Source organism: Marmota monax, unplaced genomic scaffold (assembly GCF_021218885.2).
Source record: "Marmota monax isolate L192 unplaced genomic scaffold, Marmota_monax_Labrador192_F-V1.1 WCK01_AAM20220418_F8-fsc00111, whole genome shotgun sequence".
In the NCBI taxonomy this organism is placed as follows: Eukaryota; Metazoa; Chordata; class Mammalia; order Rodentia; family Sciuridae; genus Marmota; species Marmota monax.
Window position 1 is genome coordinate 2,064,471 of NW_026695067.1, and position 25,572 is coordinate 2,090,042.

General features: G+C 38.4%; 1 protein-coding gene across 10 annotated transcripts in view; it reads right to left on the minus strand.

Annotated features, from left to right (window-relative positions):
• Scaper (S-phase cyclin A associated protein in the ER) overlaps positions 1–25,572 on the minus strand; it is a 460,757-nt gene that overhangs the window by 36,600 nt on the left and 398,585 nt on the right. For all 10 annotated transcript variants that reach the window (XM_046428027.2, XM_046428024.2, XM_046428026.2 and 7 more), the window contains one exon: positions 17,383–17,538. In XM_046428027.2, the coding sequence (XP_046283983.1) occupies positions 17,383–17,538 (156 nt within the window). The remainder of the gene's footprint in view (positions 1–17,382; positions 17,539–25,572) is intronic.

A 25,572-nucleotide genomic window follows, 5' to 3' on the forward strand; every position in this document is an offset into this window, starting at 1 on the left:
TTGCTAAGTACTTTCAAATCTTTCGTTTCACTTCATTCTTTTTTCTTTTGCTTAGTGCCTCACTTTTGCTGAGGCTGGCTTTAAACTTGTGATCCTCTTGCCTCAGCCTCCTGAGCTGTTGGGATTACACAGGAGTGTACCACTGCACCCAGCCACTTCATTCCTTTTTTTTTTTTTTAATATTTTGTTTTAGTCGAACACAGCTTATTTATTTATTTATTTATTTATTTGGTGCTGAGGATTAACCCAGTGCCCAGCCTGTTCTAGGCAAGTGCTCTACTGCTGAGCCACAACCCCAACCCCCACCTCCCAGCCATTTCATTCTTACTACAGTTTTTCATGGTTGGTAGGAAAGTATTATTCTTCCCATTTACACACAAAGCAACAAAAATATGCACATATCAGTTGAGATGCTTTAGGGCATACAAATTTGTAAGTGGCAAAGGCAGGGGTACCATGCAGGACTTTTGACTCCAAGGGCAGTGCTTTGTACAAGGACCAAAGCATCCAGTCCAAACAAGAGGTGATCTCTTGTTATCTCCTTGCTTTCTCTTACATCAAAATTTGCAATTAAGTGAATATTGTTAAAGTACACACATTATATAATGCAATTGTGTATCATCATGAGGAGACATTTTATCTTTGGAACTCAATAAAAACACAAGTTTAAGAAAGGATATTTATTTGCTTATAGGCACATCTGATTCTTTATACAAACTTCTGTTAGCTAATGTCAGTTGGCCCTTACTTCCTTCCATTAAAGCTGAAAGAGTTAGGGGTCAGACCCTAACTAGAGACATGAGTAGAGATTAATGTGTCTGAGTTTATTATATAGGTTCCAAAAAGAGGCCTGTGTTTGTTTAAAACTGACTGCCTTTTAGAACCAGTGACAAGACAGAAGACATTTTTCCCTGAAGCTAATTTCTAATATGCTCTCAGAACCTCAAGAATGAGTGACACCATTGCTGGTGGCAAGAATTTTACTGCTCTGTGATTCAGAATGCTGACTTCCCTCTTATTGCTTGTACTGCTTTAAAACAGATTATTAGTATATTGTATTGCAGACATTCAGTAATATGGCTCTATCTTTTTTATACTTAATCTTTTTGATCATTTATTAAATGACATAAATTCATTATTTCCTCTTCCAAAGAATAAATGCAAAAATAACTAAATAAATAAAGTAAAGGTCATCAGGACAGTTATTCTCTTGCATGGTTATTTAGGAAAATACTAATCTGACAGATTATAAAACAACACAGTCTCAGTCTTTTGCAAATATTCTCCTAATAAAATAAAAGTGCTGACTGAGGAAAACCAACTAAGCATTCAAGAACTCAGATGTGGGAATGGTTAAAAAAGCATAGAATACTGCTTCATGGAAAAAAAAAATGTTCATCTTAAAGTGAATAAACAGAATACAGGGGGACTGGGAAGGCTTATGTGCTGCTTTTGGCTTCTATGAGGACTAATGCAGACCTGACGGGACTTTAGAGAATGTTTACTTTTGATTTAGCTTGAAATACAGATAATTTGTCCACGAACAGGCTACTGGCTCCTGTTGGTCTTAACTGTCAGTTATAATCACTTTAAATCTAAATGTTTATAATAAAAAAGTAAAAGGCCTTATTCACATCAAGCACAAGTTATATAGATTTCTTTAAAAGTACATGAAAGATGTAAAAATCAGATATGAAATTTTTCATACTACACAAAGATCTTCTAAATTTTACTGAATTTTAAGGTGTTTTTGTTTGGACTCCAGGACTAGAGATCTTAGTGGGATATTCACTTCTGTTCATTACAGCTATATTCAATCAGGAAAAACCATAACTGGGTCATTAATATGCCTACACACTGTCTGAAATCCCTACTTTGCCTTAAATGAGACTACAGTTGGGCAAAAACAGCAGGGATTTGTGTGGTCATGAATCAAGGTCCATCCACTCCATCTTTAGTATTATAAACCACTCATATACCAGGCCTTCGTTGGTCTAAAATAAGAAGCTGGGGTAGTTTTAAAGTCCCTCTCCCCTCTATGTTCCTGGTCTGGCTTGGTAACACCTTCTCTGATCTCTGTCAGTGTTGGGGATCTTCTAGACTACTCTCCTAGCTTCTTGGATTTTGGTTTTGTTCATGCCTTTAGTTCTGGAATCCCTGAGGCATCCTAAAAGAATGCCCCATTTTTAGCCTCTAAAACTAGAAACAGCACTCAATATCTGCATAGTGTTGGAGTGAGATTAATTAACTTACTTTTCCAACGATGGATGAGAACTTCACCGTTCAAGGAGAGGTGAACTTTTTTTGTAGAGGTATTCCAGTTTTTGGCTCTTACTTCCTGGGATAATCCAAGAAGCCAACCTGTTTCCAGTGACATCACAATTCACTATGTCCTTTCCTTATAAAGCTTAAATTTTGTGCAAGAAGTTACAAATAAACTAGTAAATGTATAATATGTAATGTACAGTATGTTAGATAGCATAGTGCTAGAAAAGAGCAGGGAACATGTCTTAGAAATGTAAAAGCAGTGGTGTGTGTGATGCTACTTTATATAGGGTGGTTGGGGAAAAGCTTTCTAAGGCATTAAATAGAATTCTATAGAAAGGGAGGAAGGAAGCCAGTGGATATCTGGAAGAAGGATATTTTATGTTGGGGAGCAGGAAATCCCAAGACTTGGAGGCAGGAGTATGCATGATCCCTCCAAGAAACAGCAAACAGGGCAGTGTGGAAGGGATGCATGCAAGGATACTGCAAGGATCTTACTGAGGGAGATGGGGAGCCACTGGAAGTTTTTGGTCAGTGAAGTGACATAAACTGATTTAGGATTAAAAATGATCACCGTAGCTCATGGGTTGAAAAGTCTTTAGAAGAGCCAAGGCAGAAGCAGGGAGACCAATTAGGAGGTTGTTTCAACCACCCAGGGGAGAGATGAAGGTGGATCAAGAAGGATGGTAGCCATGGATGTGGCAAGAAGTGGGTAGGTACTGAAAATATTCAGAGGGAAACCAACAAGATTTACTGATAGATTGTATATGAATGTGAGAGAAAAAGAAGTAAAAAATGGCTCACTGATTTTTGGCACAACTGGAAAAATAAGGTTGTTATTTACATAAATGGGTAAGAAGTGGAAAGAGCATGCCCAGGGAGGAAAACCATTTGTTGAATTAGATATCTACTAGACACATCTAAGTGGAGGTGATAGATTGGTAACTGTGTAGAATAAGCTTCCCAAGGGTAGAGACTTTTGTCTCTTCTATTTCACAGATATACCCCCAGTGCTAAGAACAATGTCTGGTACAGAGAAGTAATTCAATAAACATTTGTTGAATGACTGACTAAATATATAAGCCTGCATTCAGAGTGGTCTGGGTCTGAGATATTTGGGAGTCATCAACACACAGGTGGTATTTAGGATACCCCAATATTTACAAGTTAGGAGATAAGAAGGAACTAGCAAAGGAAACCAAAAATAGTAACTAGTGGGCTAGGAGGAAAACTAGAAGAGTGTGGTGTCCTAGAAGCAAAGTGAAGATAGTCTCAAGAAGGGGGAAGTAATCAGTAAAAAAGTTTACCCCAAAACAAGGGCTAAAAACAGGATGAAATACATAAAAATGATTTTTGAGTCCTTCTTTTATATTTTATAAAAACTATCTGTATGTGTTTAGGATGGGAAGAGGGAGAGTGACCGGGGATTGAAATACAGTTTGTGAACAGTGAGTGGGTGGTTGGGGGAAATTAGCAAATTAGCTGCCTATCAGTTCAAAAGAGGAACTCTAGTATTGATTACCGATAAATACAAGCAACTTTGGCTCACAGGAGTACAACACACATGACAAGGAAAGCTTAGTTCTGTTCCACTGCACTGTACGACTACTCTGACAGTGCTGTGTCCAGCTCCGGGTGCTGCACTGATTCAGGATGATGACACGTCAGAATGTTCCCATGGAAAGTGATTTGTGTGGTAAAAGTATCTGAAAACAGTGTCATCTTACGAAGATTTGAAGGAACTTGGCTCAGAACTGGAGGACATGAAGATTATCTTAGAGATGGAGAGGTACTACCCTTGGTATTTATGACCCCCAGAGAAGAGGAATTATCAAAAGGCAAGGAATAGATAAACTTATAGATTTTTTTCGTAATAATTAGAAAGTGAACTGGACAGTTTTGTCAAGTATTGCATTTTGTTCCCATCCTAGAAGAGGAGGAAGATCATGTCCAATGAAGCAGCAGAGGGCATTCAAACCTCAGCTGGGCATGAGACTGGATGATATCTAAGATTTTGTTCAATTCTGGAGTGTTGGGCTGGGGATAATTTAGTGATAGAGCACATGCCTAGCATGTGCAAGGTCCTGGGTTCAAGCTCCAACACCACAAACAAAAATAACAATAATGCTGGAATGTTATAAACAGATATGAATCTACTTAGAACATCATTCTCTCTCTCTCTCTCTCACACACACACACACACACACACACACACACGTGCACAATACCTATCTCCCCCTCAGCCCTTTCTTATGTAATATGGTCATGTAGAAAATAGTTTGTTTAATGAAAATCTAATTTGGGCTCTATTGAAGGAAATGGAGATGATTAAGCAGACAGGTAAAGGCAAGAGAAAAGTCAAGGTGGTGTGTGTGTGTGTGTGTGTTTGTGCGCGCGCGTGTGCGCGCATGCATGAGTGTGCACTCTAAGATGGGGCATTTGGTTAGAGAAGAGGAAAAATATAGGGGCAATTAAAAAGTGAGAATATTAGGTAGGGAGAAGCTCAGCTACATATAATAATTTCCAAAGCACTTGACTTTGAGTTTCAGTTGAACTCAAAGGAACTCAGGAGGAACCCTCCTGAGGAGAACAGGATAGATGGTGAAAACAGTTGCTTAGGATCCACAATCAGGAAGGGCAAGACCAAAAGAACACCAATGGGAATGGAAGGTAAAGGGAGAGGCTGCTAAAAGACTCCTGGGTTCTGGCAAAAGTCTGAAGGGAGACCTAGAAAGTGGCAGAGTTAAGAAGCAACCGGTTTAGGACAGTCTTGGTAAACTAGAGGTGAGTGAGAAAGAGAAGAGTGGAGCCTACAAGGTGAGAAGGCAGGCAGTTCTGGGTAACTCACAAAAGGATATTCTCCTAGATCTGGGAATTGTAGTCTAGGATTGTTGTCTCTCAGGTAGGACACTTTTGAATTCTCCAGCTTCAGTTTTCTCATACTCGAAAAAACAAAGGGCACTGTGCTGATGAGCTGGTTTTGGCTAGTCTAACTGATACTTTGGGCCTCTCTTTCTTATCTTTAGGATTTGGCAGTTGGGCTGCAGGGGCTCTGCCAGAGGCTACGATGTCTCTTGCCTGGAAAAGGAACTTGCTTCTGTTGGGTAACTGGGCAAGGACTGTCCTATCAGAGGCTGTGTTGATCACACAGTTTTTTTTTTACTAATAATTAGAAAGTGAACTTGATGGTTTTGTCAAATATTCCACTTTATTCCCATCCTAGAAGAGGAGGAATATCATATCCAATAAAGCAGCTGAAGGCATTCAAACCTCAGCTGATCAGTTAGGAGGATCTAACTGATCCTTCTGGCTTTCATTCTTGCCCCTCTAATCCATTCTTTGCAGAGTAAGCAAATGCTCTTTTTCCTTTTTAAGCCATACTCCTGTTTAAAATCCTCCAAATGGCTTCCATTATACTTAAGAGCAAAACCCAAATTTCTAATGTCTGTCCTCATCCCCTGGCCATTAGTTATCTGACTTCATCTCCTACCACTTACTCATCACGTTCTAGCATCCACCATCTGTTTCTGGAACACACCCACCTTAGGGCCTTGTCATTCTTAGTTAGACTTCTCAATTGAACTTTTACACAGTTGTTCCCTTCTTAACTTTTTATGTCATTTACCAAGAGAGGGCTTCCCTAACTACTACATCTATGGAAGACTCTGACCAAGTCACTCAGCTATATTACCCTGTTTTATTTTTTCATGTCACTTATCAATGGCTAAAATTATCTTATTTATTTATTGGTTTATTGTTCCCTACTTCCTATAAGACTATAAAAGCTCTACATGACTAGTATCTTATTTACCAATGGATCCCCAGTATCTTTTTTTATTGTTTTTTTTTAGTTGTTGATGCACCTTTATTTAATTTATTTATATGCAGTGCTAAGAAACAAACCCAGTGCCTCACACATGCTAGACACATGCTCTACCACTGAGCTACAGTTCCAGCCCATGGATCCCCAATATCTTGACAAGTGCCTAGTGCATAGCAAATGTTCAATAAATTAGTAATGAGAAAATATTTGCTAATAGAAGGAAGTAAGGTAGACTTGATCTTAGCAAGGCATGCCAAAGGAATGAGGGCCTTGGATGTCTCCTTCATACTTTACATGAGGAGTGGATGGCCCTTCTTCCTGTGTTAAAAGTAGACCCAAGAAATGGGGTCCTGGCTTAGGTCAGTGGTACACACTGGTATGTACTAGCTCTGAAAAACTGTTTCCTGATACTTTATTTATTTCTAGCCTGGTGCGAAGTGCCTAAGGGTGAGGATATTTATATTTAGTTTTTTTTTTTTCCCCTAGGGAAATTTTTTTTGCCCGCTGATACTAGGGATTGAACAAAGGGGCACTCTACCACTGAGTTACCTCCCTGGCCTTTTTCTTTTTTTAATTTTGAGACAGAGTCTCACTAAGTTGTCAAGGCTGGCCTTAAGCTTGAGATCCTCCTGCCTTGGCCTCCCCAGCTGCTGGAATTTCAGGCATGTTTCACCACTCCTGGTTTAGGGAAATATTTTGATTGAAAACATACACACCATATAAACAAGGCAAGAAAACTAATGAATTTGAAATTACAGAACTATCGGGTGAGAGGTATAAATAGTATGTTCCATCTCATATTTCTGGGACAAGCATCTCTTTGAATCAGATAGGTCTGGACTGGATTCTAAGAAAAGTCAAAGATGACTAAAGTTTTGGATCTTAAAATCTAGCTGGAGCCAGGATCAGGGGTGCATGCCTGTAATCCCAGTGGCTTGGGAGGCTAGGGCAGGAGGATTGCAACTTCAAAGCCAGTCTCAAATAAGCAAGGCCCTAAGCAACTAGGTGAGACCCTATCTCTAAATAAAATATTAAAAAAGGGTTGAGGATTTGGCCCAGTGGTTAAGCACCCCTTGGTTCAATCCCCATAACCTGCCTCCGCCCCCTCAAAAAAATCTTGTCAGATGACTGGAATAATGAGCAGAATAAAGCAGTCCGGAGGAACAGATTTCTTTAGGTGAAAGCCAATGAGCTCAAGATCTGACATTAAATATAAGTTCCTGGTAGAAAGTGCCAGTAGGAATTCCAAGAGGAAATGTCTGCCAGTGCCTTGTTATGAATATGGTTTGTGCCTTAACCTTACTTGCTGTGGCTTGATTTACTTTTTTCCTACTTATATTCTTTTATTCCAATTTTGCACCCTCCCCGCAATGTATAGACTTTTGTTGAGATCTTTTTAGAACAAAGTGGGTACAATTATTATCTATCTCACTTTAGTCAAGAGGTCAGAGTGACAAATGTGTTAGTCATTTGTCACTATCTTTCTTATGCCCCAGTCTGTGCTTTACAACACAATACTACACAAAGGTTTTCCTTTTTAGATTCTGCCTCTTCAAAGTCCTTAAGTACTTTGCTTGCAGTTGGATTCCCAGCCAATGGGAATCCAACTGCAAGCATATCCTGGATACAGGCTGCTGCGCTCAGCCTGGTGAGCATTTCCATGTATCCAGGGTCTGTCTCCATCATTCCCTATCTGCTCTGGCAAGTGGGCTGGGCCCAGCTAGTCCCTCTTTCTCTGGCATAGTGTTTAGCACAATAGTGGACACTCATTTTGAACTGCACCAATGAAGTGATCATCTTTCCATCCCTGAAGTCAACTTGGGCTTATATCAGCTGGAATAGACCTTTCAGAAGTCTCTACACTAGCACTTGCCCGGACATGAGTATCAAGGCGGCCCAGAAGTTCTTGTTTCTGTATTACTTTCACTTTCTGGATCTGAAGGATAGGGGAAGTCATTCCTTATTATTAGTCTGGAGGCTGTTATGGCCCCTTGGACAGTGTGAGCAGGAATGCTGAATGCTTCTTGGGAGATAACCCACACTAGCCCAGGGCATATTAAAGGTGTCCACTAAATGTTGCCTTCCTGAGTTCCACTGACCTAGTCCTATTGCATTCACTTCATTGCTCATCTTCCAATGCCAGTAAACCTTTTGTCCAAGCCTTCTGACAACAAATGATTTAGGAGTTAAGACAGATGATACTAAAAGATAGGGTGACAGAACTAAATAAGACATTCCAGAGAGAAGAGAAGACAGCTGAGAACAGGATATTGGGAACTCATTTATCTTTGGGATAGATTGGAATACAGACTGTGTACACACACACACACACTTTTTTTTTTTTTTTCCATTATTAGGGATTGAACCCAAGGGAGCTCTACCACTGAACCACCTCCACAGTCCTCTTTTTATTTTGAGACACATCTTTCTAAGTTACCCAGGCTGTCTGGGAACCCTGGCTGTAGTCTTCAAACATATTTACAGAATAATTTCTGATCTCAAGCTCTGCTCGAATATTCGTATTCCCTATTAAGGGACCAAGTCTATTTTCCTCCCAATGAAGCTGGGTGGGACTTCATGACTGCCTGGGTGAACAAAATGGAGTGCAAGCAATGCTGTGTGACTCCCAAGACTAAGTCATTAAAGATGATATGGTTTCCAACTGTTCTATCACTCCAGGAGGCTTGCCCTTAGAACCCAGTCATAACCCTGTGAAGAACTGCAACAATGAAGTGATCATCTTTCCATCCCTGTAAGTCAACAAATTAATATGTTTAGGGACTCCCCTGCTGACACCCAGCACCAACCACAGACATGTAGGAATAAGTACTCAAGATAATTGTGACCTCAAGGCCCCAGACAGGATAGATCAAAAGTAACCCATCTTCTCTGTAACTTAACAGAATTCTTAATCTATAGTCTGTGAAATTAATACATGGTTATTTCATACCACTAGGTTTTGGAGTAATCTGTATCACAGTCTACCAACTGGACCAAGAAGAAGAAAAGCAAAGGAAAATGTGAGGCATGGTGAGACCAGGGGAGTTCAGGGAGAAGAGGAGGGTTAGTTTAGTCTGTATGTCACCAAGGAGCAAGCAGGAATAGTACTATCAGGGAGCCATAGGGAGACAGGGTTTCAGCTTGGCATAAGGATGGATTTTTTAAATTTGAAAAATTCATCAGTGACAGAATAGACTCCTTAGTAAGTAATGAGTTCCCTGTCACTGGATATATTCAAATTGAGACTGGAAGGGTTACTGAAAGGATTCAACTGTGAATGGAGGACTGGAGAGATGAATTTAAGGTTCCTTTCAGTCAAAAGAATGCGGTAGCAGATTAGATCAGGGATAGGAGGGGGAATGAACAGAGATGATGAGGTCTGAAGCCTGAGGCCTGAGATAGCAGTGACACCACATAAAAAGAGAGACCTGAGAAGGGTTTCCAGACATTCTTTCTGTTTCTTTTGTCTCCTGCCCAGACCACTGTCAATGGCCCCTCCTATCTTCCCCCTCCTCTCTAAAACACTCTTTCCATGATGCCTGATTAATGTTCCCAAAATACAATTCCTACCAGGTCATTTCCCTGCTCAAAGGTGTTTTTTTTTTTTTATTTTTTAATATTTTTAGATGAACACAATAACCTTATTTACTTTTATGTGGTGCTGATAATCGAATCTAGCGCCTCACCTGCATTACCACTGAGCTATAACCCCAGTCTGACTGAGCTACAACTTCAGCCCTCAAAGGTTTTTAATGACACTTCTGCCACTACCCACATCTTAGTAAATTATTTTATGTAGTTTACAAAGTATTTTTACATTTATTATTTCATTTGAACCTCATTATCCTCTGGAAGGCATTAAAATCACAAGCTATACATCTCAAAATTCAGTTGAAGTACTTTATTCATTCTTTGTATATTTTTCTACTTTGATGTCTTTCCTTATAATATTTTCTTTGTCCACTTTTTTCTCAATTCTCTTTTTTTTATTAGCTACACATGACATTACAATGATCTTGGCAATTCATACATTTGAAACAATTGGGGTATAATTTCTCATTTTTCTGATTGTACAGATTGCAGAATCACACTGGTCATCAATTCTCTTTTGATCCTTCCCATCATTCAAGGCCTTGGTTAAATTTTAGCTTCTCTGGAAAACAGGTATTCCCTCATGAAAGATCTCTTCTTCCTCTGAACTCTATCAATAGTAGCCAACATTTACTAAACATTTACATGTCCCAGGCAATATGCTAAGTCCTTTTCTTTTTATTTCTGGTACTGGGGATTGAACCCAGAAACATGCTACCACTGAGCTAAGTACTCAGCCCTTTTTATTTTTTAAAAATATTTTTTAGTTGCCACTGGATTTTTCACTTTGTTTATTCATATGTGGGTGCTGAGGATTGAACTCAGGGCCTCACACATTCTGGGCAAGTGCTCTACCACTGAGCTACAACCCTAGTTCCAGCCCTTTTTATTCTGAAACCAGGTCTTGCTAAGTTGCCCATGCCTCAATTTGTAATCCTCCTGCCTCAGCCTCTTGAGTAGCTAGTACGTGAGCCACTGAACCTGCCAGTGTTAAGGGCTTTTACTGTGTTGTATTTGGTCTTCTTTATCACTTTCTGTCTTGTACCATGATATTTGTATATGCACCTCTTTTCTCCTAATAACTTACAAGATCCTTGAGGACACCTTCAATGTCTGAGTCATTTCTGCTTTCTCCCAAGACTAGCACAAGGCCTGGCACAGAGAAAGTACTACATAAATATTTGTTCAATGAATGAATGGATAGGCAGGCAGACAGAATTAAAGTTTACCTTTGCTTCAACAAATGCTTTGGAAGCATCCTTAAACACTTGAGAAGCACTCATTTATATCCACATAATTAATGGACTAAATTTTAAACTATTCTTATAGGACATAGGTTTTCTAGCTTTGGCTAGCACTTTCTGTTAGTGTAGTTTACGGATGTGAAAATGCAGAATACAAATATATATATATATATATATATATCAACAAATTTCCTTTTGTGTTAAAAATATTCTAGAATTCAGAATAGCCTCTAACCAATCAGAATTACCAAGTTGCACACACCCTCTCTCTCATCAGTGTAGTTATAAGGATTATAAATTCTTTTACCATGGTCTACTACCTCCCAGCCATCATGCCTAACGTAGTTATGAATGCAGTAAATGACTGCTGATTAAGTGAAAAGCCTGTGCTGGCTGTAATTTATAATTACTTATTACTGTTCTGATCCTATTATAGTTCTGTTAAGGAGTTAGCACTTTAAGGGGCACTCAGTGAGCCTCAGCCAATTAAGAAGTTGAGATACTGCCCTGAGATTAAAAAACTATGCTTTTCTTTTTATTTCTTCTAGGACCAAGAATAGAAAACTGGTAATAGTAAACACAGACTATTCAATTTGGGTTAAAAGATTAAGAATCATAGTTTGTGAACAATTCCCATTTTAACATTCTGGAGTAATCCTAAAATAAAATCAACTCATTCACCAGAGGATAATAATTTCACTTTTTACTGAAAGAAATGCAAGTTCATTGTTCAAAACCATGCCTGGTACAGAAGTCATGGCTAGTGCTTTTCTCCCCCACATTGAAGCAAAGATTAACAGCACAAATTCTGACACCCAAATTGTCTGTTAGAACACCTAGGTAAAAATTAGAAGATTAAGGGCATAATAGGAGAGTAGGGCAAAGGCAGACCTGCTGTAATCACCATCACAAAGGCCTGGCCACCGGCAGACAGCAGAATGTTTACTCAAAGCCAGTGCTATCAATTAGTCTGCTTAATTATCTCAGGCTCTTGCCAGCTCAAGAGGCAATTTTTGAAGGCTTCTCTGGCTCCCCTTTGTCTTTTATTTCTGCTAGTCACAAAAGGGCTTTGAGGACAAGCCTTCCTGGACTCTTTGGCTCTGGTTGGTTTCTGGTAGCCAAAACAGGCATTATGTGAATTACTCCAACAAAGCAAAAACCACACAACTTTTCTTCTTAGAAATGGCTGTGGCCTCGTGCAGAAACTCTAATGAGTGTAACAAGATACTAGAACAGGTAACTGTAGTTTATAGTTTTGGAAAACAATTTCCATGAAGAAATGGGAAGCAATACAAAATAATACGCAGATATTAGAGGTAAAAAATATCTGAAGAGGTAGAAAAATTTCTGGAACTCCTGTGGTTTGGTGGTGTTTGGGAAATGTTGGGAGGCTGAAGGATGAGAGGAAGAACAATTAGGGGTCATTCAGAGTAAAAGCTTACACTGCTACTATTAGGATTTCCTAGGTAAATTAAATCAGTAAACCACTTGGACTTTTTTCTAGAATATTTGCTTTTTTAGTAAGTCTTTTTTTTTGAGGTTTTTAAAAAATTTTATACATGGTTTCAGTCAGGTTTGTTGAAGTTTAAGTTATGTCTATAAAGTCTATCCTTTTTATTTATTTATTTTTTTAGCTTTTTTTAAAATAAATTTTTTAAAAAAATTATAACAGCGGAATGCATTACAATTCTTATTACACATATAGAGCACAATTTTTCATATCTCTGATTGTATACATAGTATATTCACATCAAATCGTGTCTTCATACCTGTACTTTGGATAATAATGATCATCACATTCCACCATCATTAATTACTCTATGCCCCCTTCCTTCCTCTTCCACCCCTCTGCCCTATCTAGAGTTCGTCTATTCCTCCCAGTTCCCTCTCTCTATCCCACTATGAATCAGCCTCCTTATATCAAAGAAAACATTCGGCATTTGGTTTTTTGGGGTTGGCTAACTTCACTTAGCATTATCTTCTCTTAACTCCATCCATTTACCTGCAAATGCCATGATTTTATTCTTTTTTTTTTTTTGCTGAGTAAAATTCCATTGTGTATATATGCCACAATTTTTTTATCCATTCATCTACTGAAGGGCATCTAGGTTGGTTCCACAATTTAGCTATTGTGAATTGTGCTGCTATAAACATTGATGTGGCTGTGTCCCTGTAGTATGCTGTTTTTAAGGAGAGTGATAGTAGGTCAAATGGTGGTTCCATTCCCAATTTTCCAAGAAATCTCCATACTGCTGTGGCACAAGAATTAAAATCAAGAATCAATAAATGGGATGAACTCAAACTAAAAAGTTTCTTCCCAGCAAAAGAATCTATGAGGTGAATAGAAAGCCTACATCTTGGGAGCAAATCTTTACCCTCACACATCAGATAGAGCACTAATCACTAGGGTATATAAAGAACTCAAAAAGCTAGACACCAGAAAAAACAAACAACCCAATAAATGGGCCAAGGACCTGAAGAGACACTTCTCAGAAGATGATGTATAATCAATCAACAAACACATGAAAAAATGTTCATCATCACTAGTAATTAGAGAAATGCAAATCAAAACCACTCTAAGATTTCATCTCACTCTAGTCAGAATGACAGCTATTATGCATATAAACAACAATAAGTGTTGGCGAGGATATGGGGAAAAAGGTTCACTCATATACTGCTGGTGGGACTGTAGTCTTTTTTTTTTTTTAAAGAGAGAGAGAGAAAATTTTTTAATATTTATTTTTTAGTTTTCAGTGGACACAACATCTTTATTTATTTTTATGTGGTGCTGAGGATCGAACCCAGTGCGCATGCCAGGCGAGTGTAGTACTGCTTGAGCCACCTCCCCAGCCCCTGTAGTAAGTATTACTAATAGAAATTTGCTAAGGAATTGAGGTTGAAAAAGGAAAATTATACTGGGGGAAAAACAAGAATATATTACTGATTTATTTAAAATTCAGTTACATAAAAACAATTACATATTCTCACACATGCACACAAGGACTTTGGTCTACTTGGATAATCTTTAGGCATTTCTAGGACTGAACTCATGCTTCCCTTATGAAAAACTGTTAATTTTCCCTAATTTGGAGACTATATCATCTACCACTTAAAATTTTCAAACAGAAATTTGGAAATCATTCTAGATTTCTTCTTCTTTTCATCTCCCACATCATCAAACCCTGTGCTATCTCTCCTACATTTATTCCACTCTTCAAAATGTATTTGCTCCTCCCCATTTTCCATTGACCTTACAGGGACTATGTTTCTTCTATCTTATAGGCGTCTCTTGCTAATCCTTCTGCCTCTGGGCCATTTCCAGTAATCCCTACACTTTTCAGGAATGCTCCTTCTATAATAGAAATTTGATCCCTCTTAAACAACTTCAGTATCCTTTCATAGCTCTTGTCTAGCCCTTGTCTTTCCTTGAGCCTCTGAAGAACTATCATTCAAGGAGCTCATTTAACAGCTCATCTCCTGCTACTCTCCAGTCACAGCAGCATCAAACTGAACATGACATAAAGTCTTACATATCTGTAACTATTGGTTTGGGTTGCCCCCAAAGCAGATCCTAAAACAAGGAGATGGGTACAAGTAGATTATTTTGAGGAAGTAGGGAAGGAAATCAAGGATATGTTAATGAATGGCTTACTGCTGGGGACTCTCTGAGATAAGGTATAGAACACCTCAGAATTGTCTCACTGATGGCTAAGGAAGCTGGAATATTATCTTCTAATTCATTGCCTGAAAGTTACTCTGGAAGGTGTTAACTTCCCTGCACTCTTGCTAATAGCTCCTTATCCAGAAAACATCCTCAGGTAGAGAAATATAGGAAGATGTTGCCAGGTGATTGCCAGATGGGCCAAATAATGTCTGCTACACCAGAGAGTGTACAAATTCTCAACTGCATTGTTCCTCCATTTGCCTTGGATCCTTTAAGATTCAGCCTACTAAAACCTTTTTTGATCTCTTCTGGAAGTGTTTTCCTTCCTCTTCTGTGCACACACTCTTATACCATAGCTCTTTTGCTATAGTTATAGTTTATAAATCTGATTCCACACCAGAGTCTCGACTCCCTGAAGGCAATATTGCTAAGTACCTAGCTTAGTACTAACCAAGCCCTTATCTGGCATAGGGCAGATACTCTGTGACTGTTGTCAGAAAGGCATGATTGCACATCAAAGAAAAGGATCTGTTTTTCATCCATGGAATGAAGAAAATCTTCAAAGAAATGTAATACGCACTCCTGCATTCTGAATAATATAAAAAAGTCAAGTGTACAAGGCAGAAGCACCAAGTCAGGAGTCTTGAGTTTTAATTCAAGTAGTTTGGCTTGGTGTTTCTGTCTATGAAAATGAGAGACTTGGATGACCTTTAGATTTCTCTCAAGTCCCAAAGACTTCAAGTGACTGAATATGTGAAAACTGAAGCCTACTAATGAACAACAACCACATATGGAAATGCTTATGTTTGTGATATTCATCCGGATTCAAAAGTATAGGTGACACAGACTTGAGATGCTGGCGAGTTTGATGGTATGTACAGTAAAACAGTCAAAGCCAAAAAGGGTCTCTTGAGTGAGAAGACACCATCAGGGAGGAACTAGCTGGGCAGCATGGTAGCTTTTATGATGCTGGCAAGTGCCTATGCCCCATAAATAGCCAATACTGTAGCTAGCTTCTGTATATCACAGGAATACTTAACCCTATGTAGGTAAAAGACCCCAAATAATCACTTTCTGAGTTCTCAGCTATTCCATTGGAATACTGAATACAGGCCATGCTGCGCTTCCCTGACATCTCAGACAGTTTTAATCTTTCTAGAATGTGATCGTTGGTGAGAGACTGGGTAAGAGAAAAGATAAATAGGTGGATTTAGGGACTCTGCTCATAAAGGAGTAAAAAGTGTTGAGGATATTCATTTTAAAAGACATCCTTGGGGTTGGGGTTATGGCTCAGTGGTAGAGCGCGTGCCTCACCTGTGTGAGGCACTGGGTTCAATTCTTAGCACTGCATAAATAAATGAATAAAACAAAGGTCAGTCAACAACTAGGAAAAAAAAAAAGACATCCTCATAAAATAGTCTGCACAGGGCTAAGGATGTAGCTTAGTGGTAAGGTGCTTGCCCAGCATGCAAGAGGTCCTGAGTTCAATCCCAGCACCACACACTGCACACACATTTGTGCACGTGCATGCGCGCACACACACACACTACTCTGAGTCACTGGCATTTAGTGTACACTAAATATTTATGGATCACATATCTTTAGGGACAATCCACAGGGTGGGATTGGGTGGGATGGTCTAAATAGCCAATCAGACCAGTAGTAGTCTCTGGCACAATGACTTTAACCATGCCCAGGGTTATGGCTTCATAACTTCAGGGGGCTACTGTTTGTAGAGGGCTCCCTTCCTTTATTTATGGAAGTACTTTGGAAGAAGGAACAAAAAGGAAAATAAATAAATCTAGGAAGCTATAATTAAAAGCAGGTGAATGGTGAACACAAGCACTGAGGTTGTGTTATGCTGTGCTGAGGTTCTGACTCATGGACTCAAGGAGAATCACTTGATTCCTCTGGATCTCAGTGGAAGGACTGGATGAAATCTTAAGACTCTTTAAGGGGATTGAATCCAGAGGCACTTAACCACTGAGCCACATCCCCTATCTTGATTTTTAATTTATGTTTTGGTTGTAGGTGGACACAATATCTTTATTTCATTTTTATGTGGTGCTGAGGATTGAATCAGTGCCTTACATATGCTAGGCAAGTGCTCTACCTCTGAGCCCCAGCCCCAGCCCCTACATCCATCTACTCTTTTTATATTTTATTTTGAGATAGGGTCTTGCTAAGTTACTTAGGACCTCACTAGGTTGCTGAGGCTGGCTTTAAACTTGCAATACTCCTGCATTAGCTTCCTAAGCCACTGGGATTACGAGTATGAAACACCACACCCAGCTTGATAGTCAAATTTATAATATCAACAAGAAAAACAAACTCTGGCAGGAGCCTAAGGCCTGAAAAGATGAGAACTGAAATATATATCTCAACATGGAAAACCAATATTATTTAGTCAAATCAGTAACATGGAATTTTTTTTTAATATTTTTACTTAATCAGGGGTGGAGAATTTCCTTTAACTTTTACATTTTTTTTAGTTGTTGATGGACTATCTATCTATCTATCTATCTATTTATTAATTTATGGTGCTGAGAAGCGGGCAAACCCAGTGCCTCACATGTGCTAGGCAAGTGTTCTACCACTGAACCACAACCCCAGCCCTCCTCAAACTTTTAATAAATGTCAACTTCTTAAACATAAAAAAAAGAAGACCAATGACAAAGAAAAGACAAGAAGGAAAGGATACCAAATGATACCTATATATATACCTATGTATATACCTATGAAATGACCCAAAGATGGGAAAAAATTGAAGAGATGGTCCAAAAATTGAGTCTTACCTTCCAGTGACAGCAAAGCACAGCTTACATATTCCATGTAAGAGTCCCGCAGCATGCTGCAGAAAAGTGGCCATCTTGGGATTTTCATCTACTGGGCCTTGCACGGAGAGGAAGCAGCCACACAATTTGTCAATCAGACCCATGTTTACCACATAGCTAGATGTAGGGGAGAAAATGGATGTTATCAATTTGCATAGGCCAGAAACATCTTGACTTTCCATGATAAATCTTATCATATACAGATTTGGACTGTTCAAAAAAGCACACACAGTCTTGGTTTGAGTAAAGTACTTCCAGTATCAATTTTCTTAGATTTCATCCTAAATAGTCAGCTATGTCAATAATCTTTTTCTCTTTTGGTTATTGTAATTGTTATCTTTAAACAAAAATGATTAAAATGATTATCCAATCATTCTTCCTGATCTAAACAGTCCAACAATAGGTAAAGCAATTTATTCCATGGTACTTTTAAAAGCCAAATTCAGCAAATGCAAGGATTTAGAAGCTATGATGATGTGACCAAGATACTCTTGTTACAACTTAAAATTCTAATTCCAACTATTGGTTCTCCATTTTATAAAATCTCATCACCATTCAAAGCATAACAAGCATTGAGAGCCTAATTGTTTTATATTCTGAAAAGTACCAGTCCTGAGGTTTGACAAAACATGAAAGTTGTCACTTTCACTTTTTTAGCTCTATTTTTGTAAAGCTGTTTATTAAACTGGACTGATAATAGTGGCTCTTCTATTTGTCTATGAAGCAGGAATCATTGAAAGGAATATTTTGAAACTATAAATGGCCTTGTATATAAACAATCTTCATTTAAAGATTTTATAAAGATTCTGTGCTACTGCATTTACATGTATGAAAAGGATAGGACTGAAATAAAGTAGTTCCGAAAATCAGCATGTTAACCCTCAGCATTATGTGCAAAGGAATCGATATCTCTGCTTATAAATACAATTTGCTTCCCATTACTATTCATTTGCCAACACATCTTTTTGTAAAAGGAAGAATTTGATGAATAATTAATGTCGGTGGTCTCCTCCAAGTTCACTATTTAGAAGGTGCAAAATAATGTCCCCTTTCTCCTTTTACATTAGGAAATATATCCACCTGGGCTATTGAACTTCCTCTAAAGTTTTAAAATTGGGAAGAATAAAATGATGATCACAAGTCCTATTCTAGTGAAGGAAGCTGATTTATACACACACACACACACACACACACATTGAGAATCTTATTATAGTTTAAATTAATGAAATGAGCTTTTAGAAATGGCTCTTACCTTTGCACAAAACTTTTTAAAAATTTTTGTTTAATTGTAGATGGACACAATATCTTTATTTATTTTTATGTGGTCCTGAGGATTGAACCCAGTGCCTCACCCGTGCAAGGTAGGCACTCTACCACTGAGGTACAGCCCCAGCCCTGCACAGAACTTTTTAATTTAAAAAGTATTTTACATTTATCATTCCAGTGAATTTTCCCAGGAACTCCACGAGGGAGCAGAATATGAAAGCTTTGGTTTCTGTTTGCTTAGCACATTCTGAGTTGCTGAATATGGTATTCTGACAGCAGGAGCGAGCATGTGCTCCAGGATAGCCAAACTACTTAACACCTGTGTCTTAACGAGTAGTTTCAGGATGGGCACATGACCTGAGGAGGATTAATACATGACCATATCAAGAATCTCTTTCTGGGTATTACCGGCGGAGGAGGCTGCAGGAGAGGTTTCTGTGCTACACTGGAGCTGAAAAAAAAAATCTATAGGGGAACACTAAGCATCCTGAAAGCCAGGAAATGAATTTGGAGACCTGCGACTGACCGGTGGAACAGGCCCAGCGGCCTGCCGGCATGGTAGACATGTCACCCCAATTGGAATAGGGGCAGAGCAGAGCTGCCGCCCGCGCCCGGAACAGGCCCAGCGACCCGCCGGCGTGGTAGTCACATCACCCCAATTGGAGTAGAGGCAGAGCAGAGCCGCCGCCCGTGCCTGGAACAGGCCCAGCGACCCGCCGGCGTGGTAGTCACGTCACTCCAACTGGAGTAGGGGCAGAGCAGAGCCGCCGCCCGTGCCGCAAGGTAGGCAGACCTGTGACCAACCGGCGGAACAGGCCCAGCAGCCTGTCGGCGTGGTAGACACGTCACCCCAATTGGAGTAGGGGCAGAGCAGAGCCGCCGCCTGGCCCGGAACAGGCCCAGCGACCCGCTGGCGTGGTAGTCACGTCACTCCAATTGGAGTAGGGGCAGAGCAGAGCCGCCGCCCGCGTCTGCAAGGTAGGCAGACCTGCGACCGACCAGCAGAACAGGCCCAGGGGTCCGCGGGCGTGGTAGACACGTCACACCAATTGGAGGAGGGGCAGAGCAGAGCCACCGCCCGCGCCTGCAAGGTAGGCGGACCTGCGACCAACCGGCAGGACAGGCCCAGCGGCCCGTCAGCGTGGTAGACAGATCACTCCAATTGGAGGAGGAGCACAGCCGCCGCCCGCCCCTGCAAGGGAGGCTTTTCAACTATACAAGAGCAATATAAATATATAGGGGGAAAATTTCAATAACACAACAGTTTCATCAAGCAGAAAGAAACGCGAGCAGTATGAAAAGACAAGGAAAGAAAGGACCACAAGCAATGCAGGTCAACTCAACTTTAGAAGAGTTAATAGCTGCAGCAGATGGAATGTCAGATAAAGAATTCAGGACATACATGCTTCAGATGATCTGGAGTCTCAAGGAAGACATTAGACAGCAAAATCAGACAATAAAAGATCACTTTGACAATGAATTACATAAACAAATCCAAGAAGCAAAAGATCAACTATACAGGGAGGTAGAGGTTATAAAAAACAAACAAACAGAAATCATAGAAATGCAGGAAGCAATAAACCAACTTAAAAACTCAATTGAGAATACTACCAGCAGAGTAGAACACTTAGAAGACAGAACATCAGACAATGAAGACAAAGTATTTCAACTTGAAAAGAACATAGACAGCTCAGCAAGACTGTTAAGAAACCATGAGCAGAACATCCAAGAAATATGGGATAACATAAAGAGACCACACTTAAAGAGTCATTGGGATACAGGAAGGTATAGAGGTCCAAACCAAAGGAATAAGCAATCTATTCAACGAAATAATACGAGAAAACTTCCCAGACTGGAAGAATGAGACAGAATCCCAAATCTTAGAAGCCTACAGGACGCCGAATGTGCAAAATCATAAGAGATCCACACCTAGACACATTATAATGAAGATGCCCAACATACAGAATAAGGAGAGAATTTTAAAAGCTACAAGAGAAAGGAAGCAGATTACATTTAGGGGTAAACCAATCAGGATAACAGCTGATCTTTCAACACAGACTCTGAAAGCTAGAAGATCCTGGAATAACATATTTCAAACACTGAAAGAAAATGGCTTCCAACCAAGAATTGTGTATCCAGCGAAATTAAGCTTCAGGATGGAAGATGAAATTAAAACCTTCCACGATAAACAAAAGTTAAAAGAATTTGCAGCTAGAAAACCATCTCTTAAAAACATCCTCGGCAAAACATTACAGGAAGAGGAAATGGAAAATAACAATGAAAACCAACAGTGGGAGGTAGTACAGTAAAGGGGGGAAAATAATCAAAGAGGAAAACAAACCATGTTTAGTAACATAAATAAACAAATATGGCTGGAAGAAAAACCCATATCTCAATAATAACCCTAAATGTTAATGGCTTAAACTCACCAATTAAGAGACACAGGCTAGTAGAATGGATCACAAAACAAGACCCAACAATATGCTGCCTACAGGAGACGCATTTGATAGGAAAAGACATACATAGGCTGAAGGTGAAAGGTTGGGAAAAATCATATCACTCATATGGACTTCGGAAACAAGCAGGAGTGTCCACACTCATATCAAATAAAATAGATTTCAAGCCAAAGTTAATCAAAAGGGATAAAGAGGGACACTACATACTGCTCAAGGGAACCATACACCAACAAGACATAACAATCATAAATATATATGCCCCAAACAATGGTGCAGCTATTTTCATCAATCAAACTCTTCTCAAGTTCAAGAGTCTAATAGACCACCATACAATAATCATGGGAGACTTCAACACACCTCTCTCACCACTGGACAGATCTTCCAAACAAAAGTTGAATAAGGAAACTCTAGAACTCAATAACACAATTAATAACCTAGACTTAATTGACATATATAGAATATACCACCCAACATCAAGCAGTTACACTTTTTTTCTCAGCAGCACATGGATCCTTCTCAAAAATAGATCATATATTATGTCACAGGGCAACTCTTAGACAATATAAAGGAGTAGAGATAATACCATGCATCTTATCTGATCATAATGGAATGAAACTGAAAATCAACGATAAAAGAAGGAAGGAAAAATCATGCATCACTTGGATGGCATTAGAGCAGATTATGCTAAGTGAAGCTAGCCAATCCCTAAAAAACAAATGCCAAATGTCTTCTTTGATATAAGGAGAGTAACTAAGAACAGAGTAGGGACGAAGAGCATGAGAAGAAGATTAACATTAAACTGGGATGAGAGGTGGGAGGGAAAGGGAGAGAGAAGGGAAATTGCATGGAAATGGAAGGAGACCCTCAGGGTTATACAAAATTTCAAACAAGAGGAAGTGAGGGGAAAGGGGAAAATAATACAAGGGGGAGAAATGAATGACAGTAGAGGGGGTAGAGAGAGAAGAGGGGAGGGGAGGGGGGATAGTAGAGGATAGGAAAGGCAGCAGAATACAACAGACACTAGTATGGCAATATGTAAATCAATGGATGTGTAACTGATGTGATTCTGCAATTTGTATACGGGGTAAAAATGGGAGTTCATAACCCACTTGAATCAAAGTGTGAAATATGATATATCAAGAACTATGTAATATTTTGAACAACCAACAATAAAAATTAAAAAAAAAAAGAATCTCTTTTTGCTGGGATTATCTAAACCAAGAGACATGAGTCTGGGGGTTGCTGGTAGCCAACTTATTTGTTACATGGAGAATATCTGCTTATAAAATGAAGCCAAGTAGACACAGTAGAGTTAATAGACAAAGCTCTAATACAATACTTGGAGTGTTGGCATCGAGCTCCAATTTTTCCCCTACATAGTCACAGTATAGGTACCATGAAAAAAAATGCTATTATCTAATCTATAGTTAATATTGCCATTTGAATAATTATTGCAGTTATGTCCTTCACAGATTTCATTTTCCTTGTCTATGACTCTGTCAGGATTACGTGTTGAATTTACTATGAGATCTTTAATTTGAAACAGTTTTTCATTCTTTTTCTCTCATAATATTGATATTTTTGAAGAATACCAGCAAGTTGTTTTGTAGAATGTTCCCAGCTTGTATTTGTTTTTTCTCACAATTAAGGTTATATACTTTTTGTTTCCTTTTACAGGTGAGAGAAATAGTTTTTTTTTAAAAAACATAGTTTCTATAATTATTTTTTAAATATATTTTTTAGTTTTAGATGAACACAATATCTTTTTTAAGCATTTATTTTTTAGTTGTAGGTGGACACAATATCTGTATTTTATTTTTATATGGTGCTGGGGATCAAACCCAGTGCCTCACCTGTGCTAGGCAAGTGATCTACCACTGACCTACAGCCCCAGCCCCTAGTTTCTGTAATTCTTGTTCAAGAGCAAATAGTATAACTTGATTCATGTTATTATTATTATTATTATTTTATTTTTTTGAGAGAGAGAGAATTTTTTAATATTTATTTTTGAGTTTTCAGTGGACATAACATCTTTATTTTATTTTTATGTGGTGCTGAGGATCGAACTCAGTGCTGCGCGCAATCCAATACTGCTTGAGCCACATCCCCAGCCCGACGTTATTATTTTTTAAATTAAAAAAGAATGAGAATTATGCATTATGACTAATTAATATGTCTTAAGTCTCTTTAATCTATTGGTTACCTCTCCATCTCTTTCTCTTTTTAACCCTCTTTTCAAATTTATTTGTTGATGAATCCTGATTGTTTATTCTATATACTCTGGCACAAATTGAATTTTGCTGAGTATATGCTTATGGTATCATATAACATGTTTTTTTTCAACTGAGTCTTTCCTGTTAAATGATCTAGATTCCAGAGGTCACAAACATAATTTTAATGATTGAATATAGTGAAATGGAATTTTTTGGAACTTTTTGGTTGTTTTTAAAATTCACTATTTTGAACCAGGTTGTGATTAATATTTTGTGTACAAATCTTTGCCAGATTTCAGATTACTTTTCAAAACTAGAGTTACTGAATTAAAGAGGTACACAAATTTTTAGGCTTCTTGATATGGGTAGCTACATTATATTTTTAAAACTTTGAATAAAGCAGGGTATAAGAAAACCAAATTCACTGAGGATTATATTACTATTTCCATCTGATAGAGAAAGGACTGAGGTTCAAAGAAGGGCAAAACACTAGCCCAAGCAGGAGAGTTGAAACATTCTAAGATCTACTGACCCCTGATAAGAGTCTTCTTTCCAGTAAACATGTTGTTTTTTGTGGGATATTTTTTTGGCGGGGGGGTTCCTTACTAAAGTTTAAATTTTTAAACAAGGATGTAAAATTATTTCTGAGACTAATAATGACCATACTAAGCTACAACAATCTAGTCTTAAGATGAAAAGGGCTTAAGTGGGTTTCCAATACCAGTCTTAGAACCAGAACCAAACCAAACCAAAAACCTCACAAACTTTGGACTTTGTGAGGTCTGTGAGCTTTTTTTAAAAAATCTATTTTGGAGGCTATCTTTACACTATAGTCTTAAAATCTGGCAAATTCTCTGACCTTATTCTTTTTCACAATGGTTCTGGGTATTCTAGATCTTTGGCATTTCCATATAAATTCTAGAACTTACTTATAAATTTCTATCAGAGCCTACTAAGGATTTTGATTAGTACTGCATTAAATCTGTAAATCAACTTGGGAAGACATAGTGTTTTAATAATATTGAGTCTTCTGACCCATGGATATGATATATATTCTCCATTTATTAGGTCTTCTTTAATTTTATCAGTCATGCTTCATAGAGGTGTTGCAACTCTATCATGAGATTTATTTGGAGGTATCTGATATTTTTGGATGGTTTTTATTAATGGCATTATTTTTTCAATTTTATTTTATTCTTTGGCAGTGGTATTGATCAAACCTAGGGCTTTATGCATGCCAGGTAAGCACTCTATCACTAAGCTAAATCCCCAGTCCAAGTTTTAATTTCTAACTATTTGATGCTATACATAGCAACACAACTGACTTCTGTACAAGTTTTATTTATATTCTCCAACCTTGCTGAAACCTCATTATAGTTTCAATTATTTTTATTTTTCTTGGCAGATTACATTGTTTTTCTACAATATGTAACATGACACTACAAATAACAAGTTTTATTTTATTTTTTACAAACTTTATGCCTTTTAAAAATTTCCCCTTACTGAACTAGCTAGCATTTTCAGCAACAATGCTACATAAAAATGGTGAAAATGAATAGTTCTTGTGAATCATAAAGTACTGTAGGTTTTCTTGTCATTTCCCAATTTTCTGTGTGTATGCACATGTTTTAAATAACATGAATGTGTTGTATTCTGTAAAATACTTTTGCTGCATCTACTGATTATATAATGTCTTTTTTTTTTTGCAGGGCGGGTCAGTGTCAGGAAATAATTCCTCATGGGTTTCTGATTTCTGCATGCCTTATGAAAAGATGAAGTGACAGCTTTTGTGCTATATAATCTTTTCTGATAAATATCTATAAAAGGAAAGGCCTTAGAAGACAGAGATGTGAAACATTCTTCCTTTATAGCTTTTAAAGGGTAGGTTTGCTTGTTGTCCAGTGTAATAAAGACAATGTCCCTCTCCAGGTGAAGGTTCAGCAGGTCTATTATAAAAGACTTGGACTTCCTAAGCTTGTGAGATTTCTCAGCTATGATGCAAACCCACTGTATGTGCAACATTCATCTGGGCCCACCCTCTATTATTCCTGTGAGATTTATGGGTGAGAATAGCTCAAACTGCTTGCTGTTTGTTAATAATTATTTTCTGTCTTTGACCCAGAAGCTTTCTGCCTTTTGCTATTATCCATGAAAATGTAGCTTGCAATGTTAATTTAAGAAGGATATGGTTTTTGGTTATTAATATGGTAATTTCT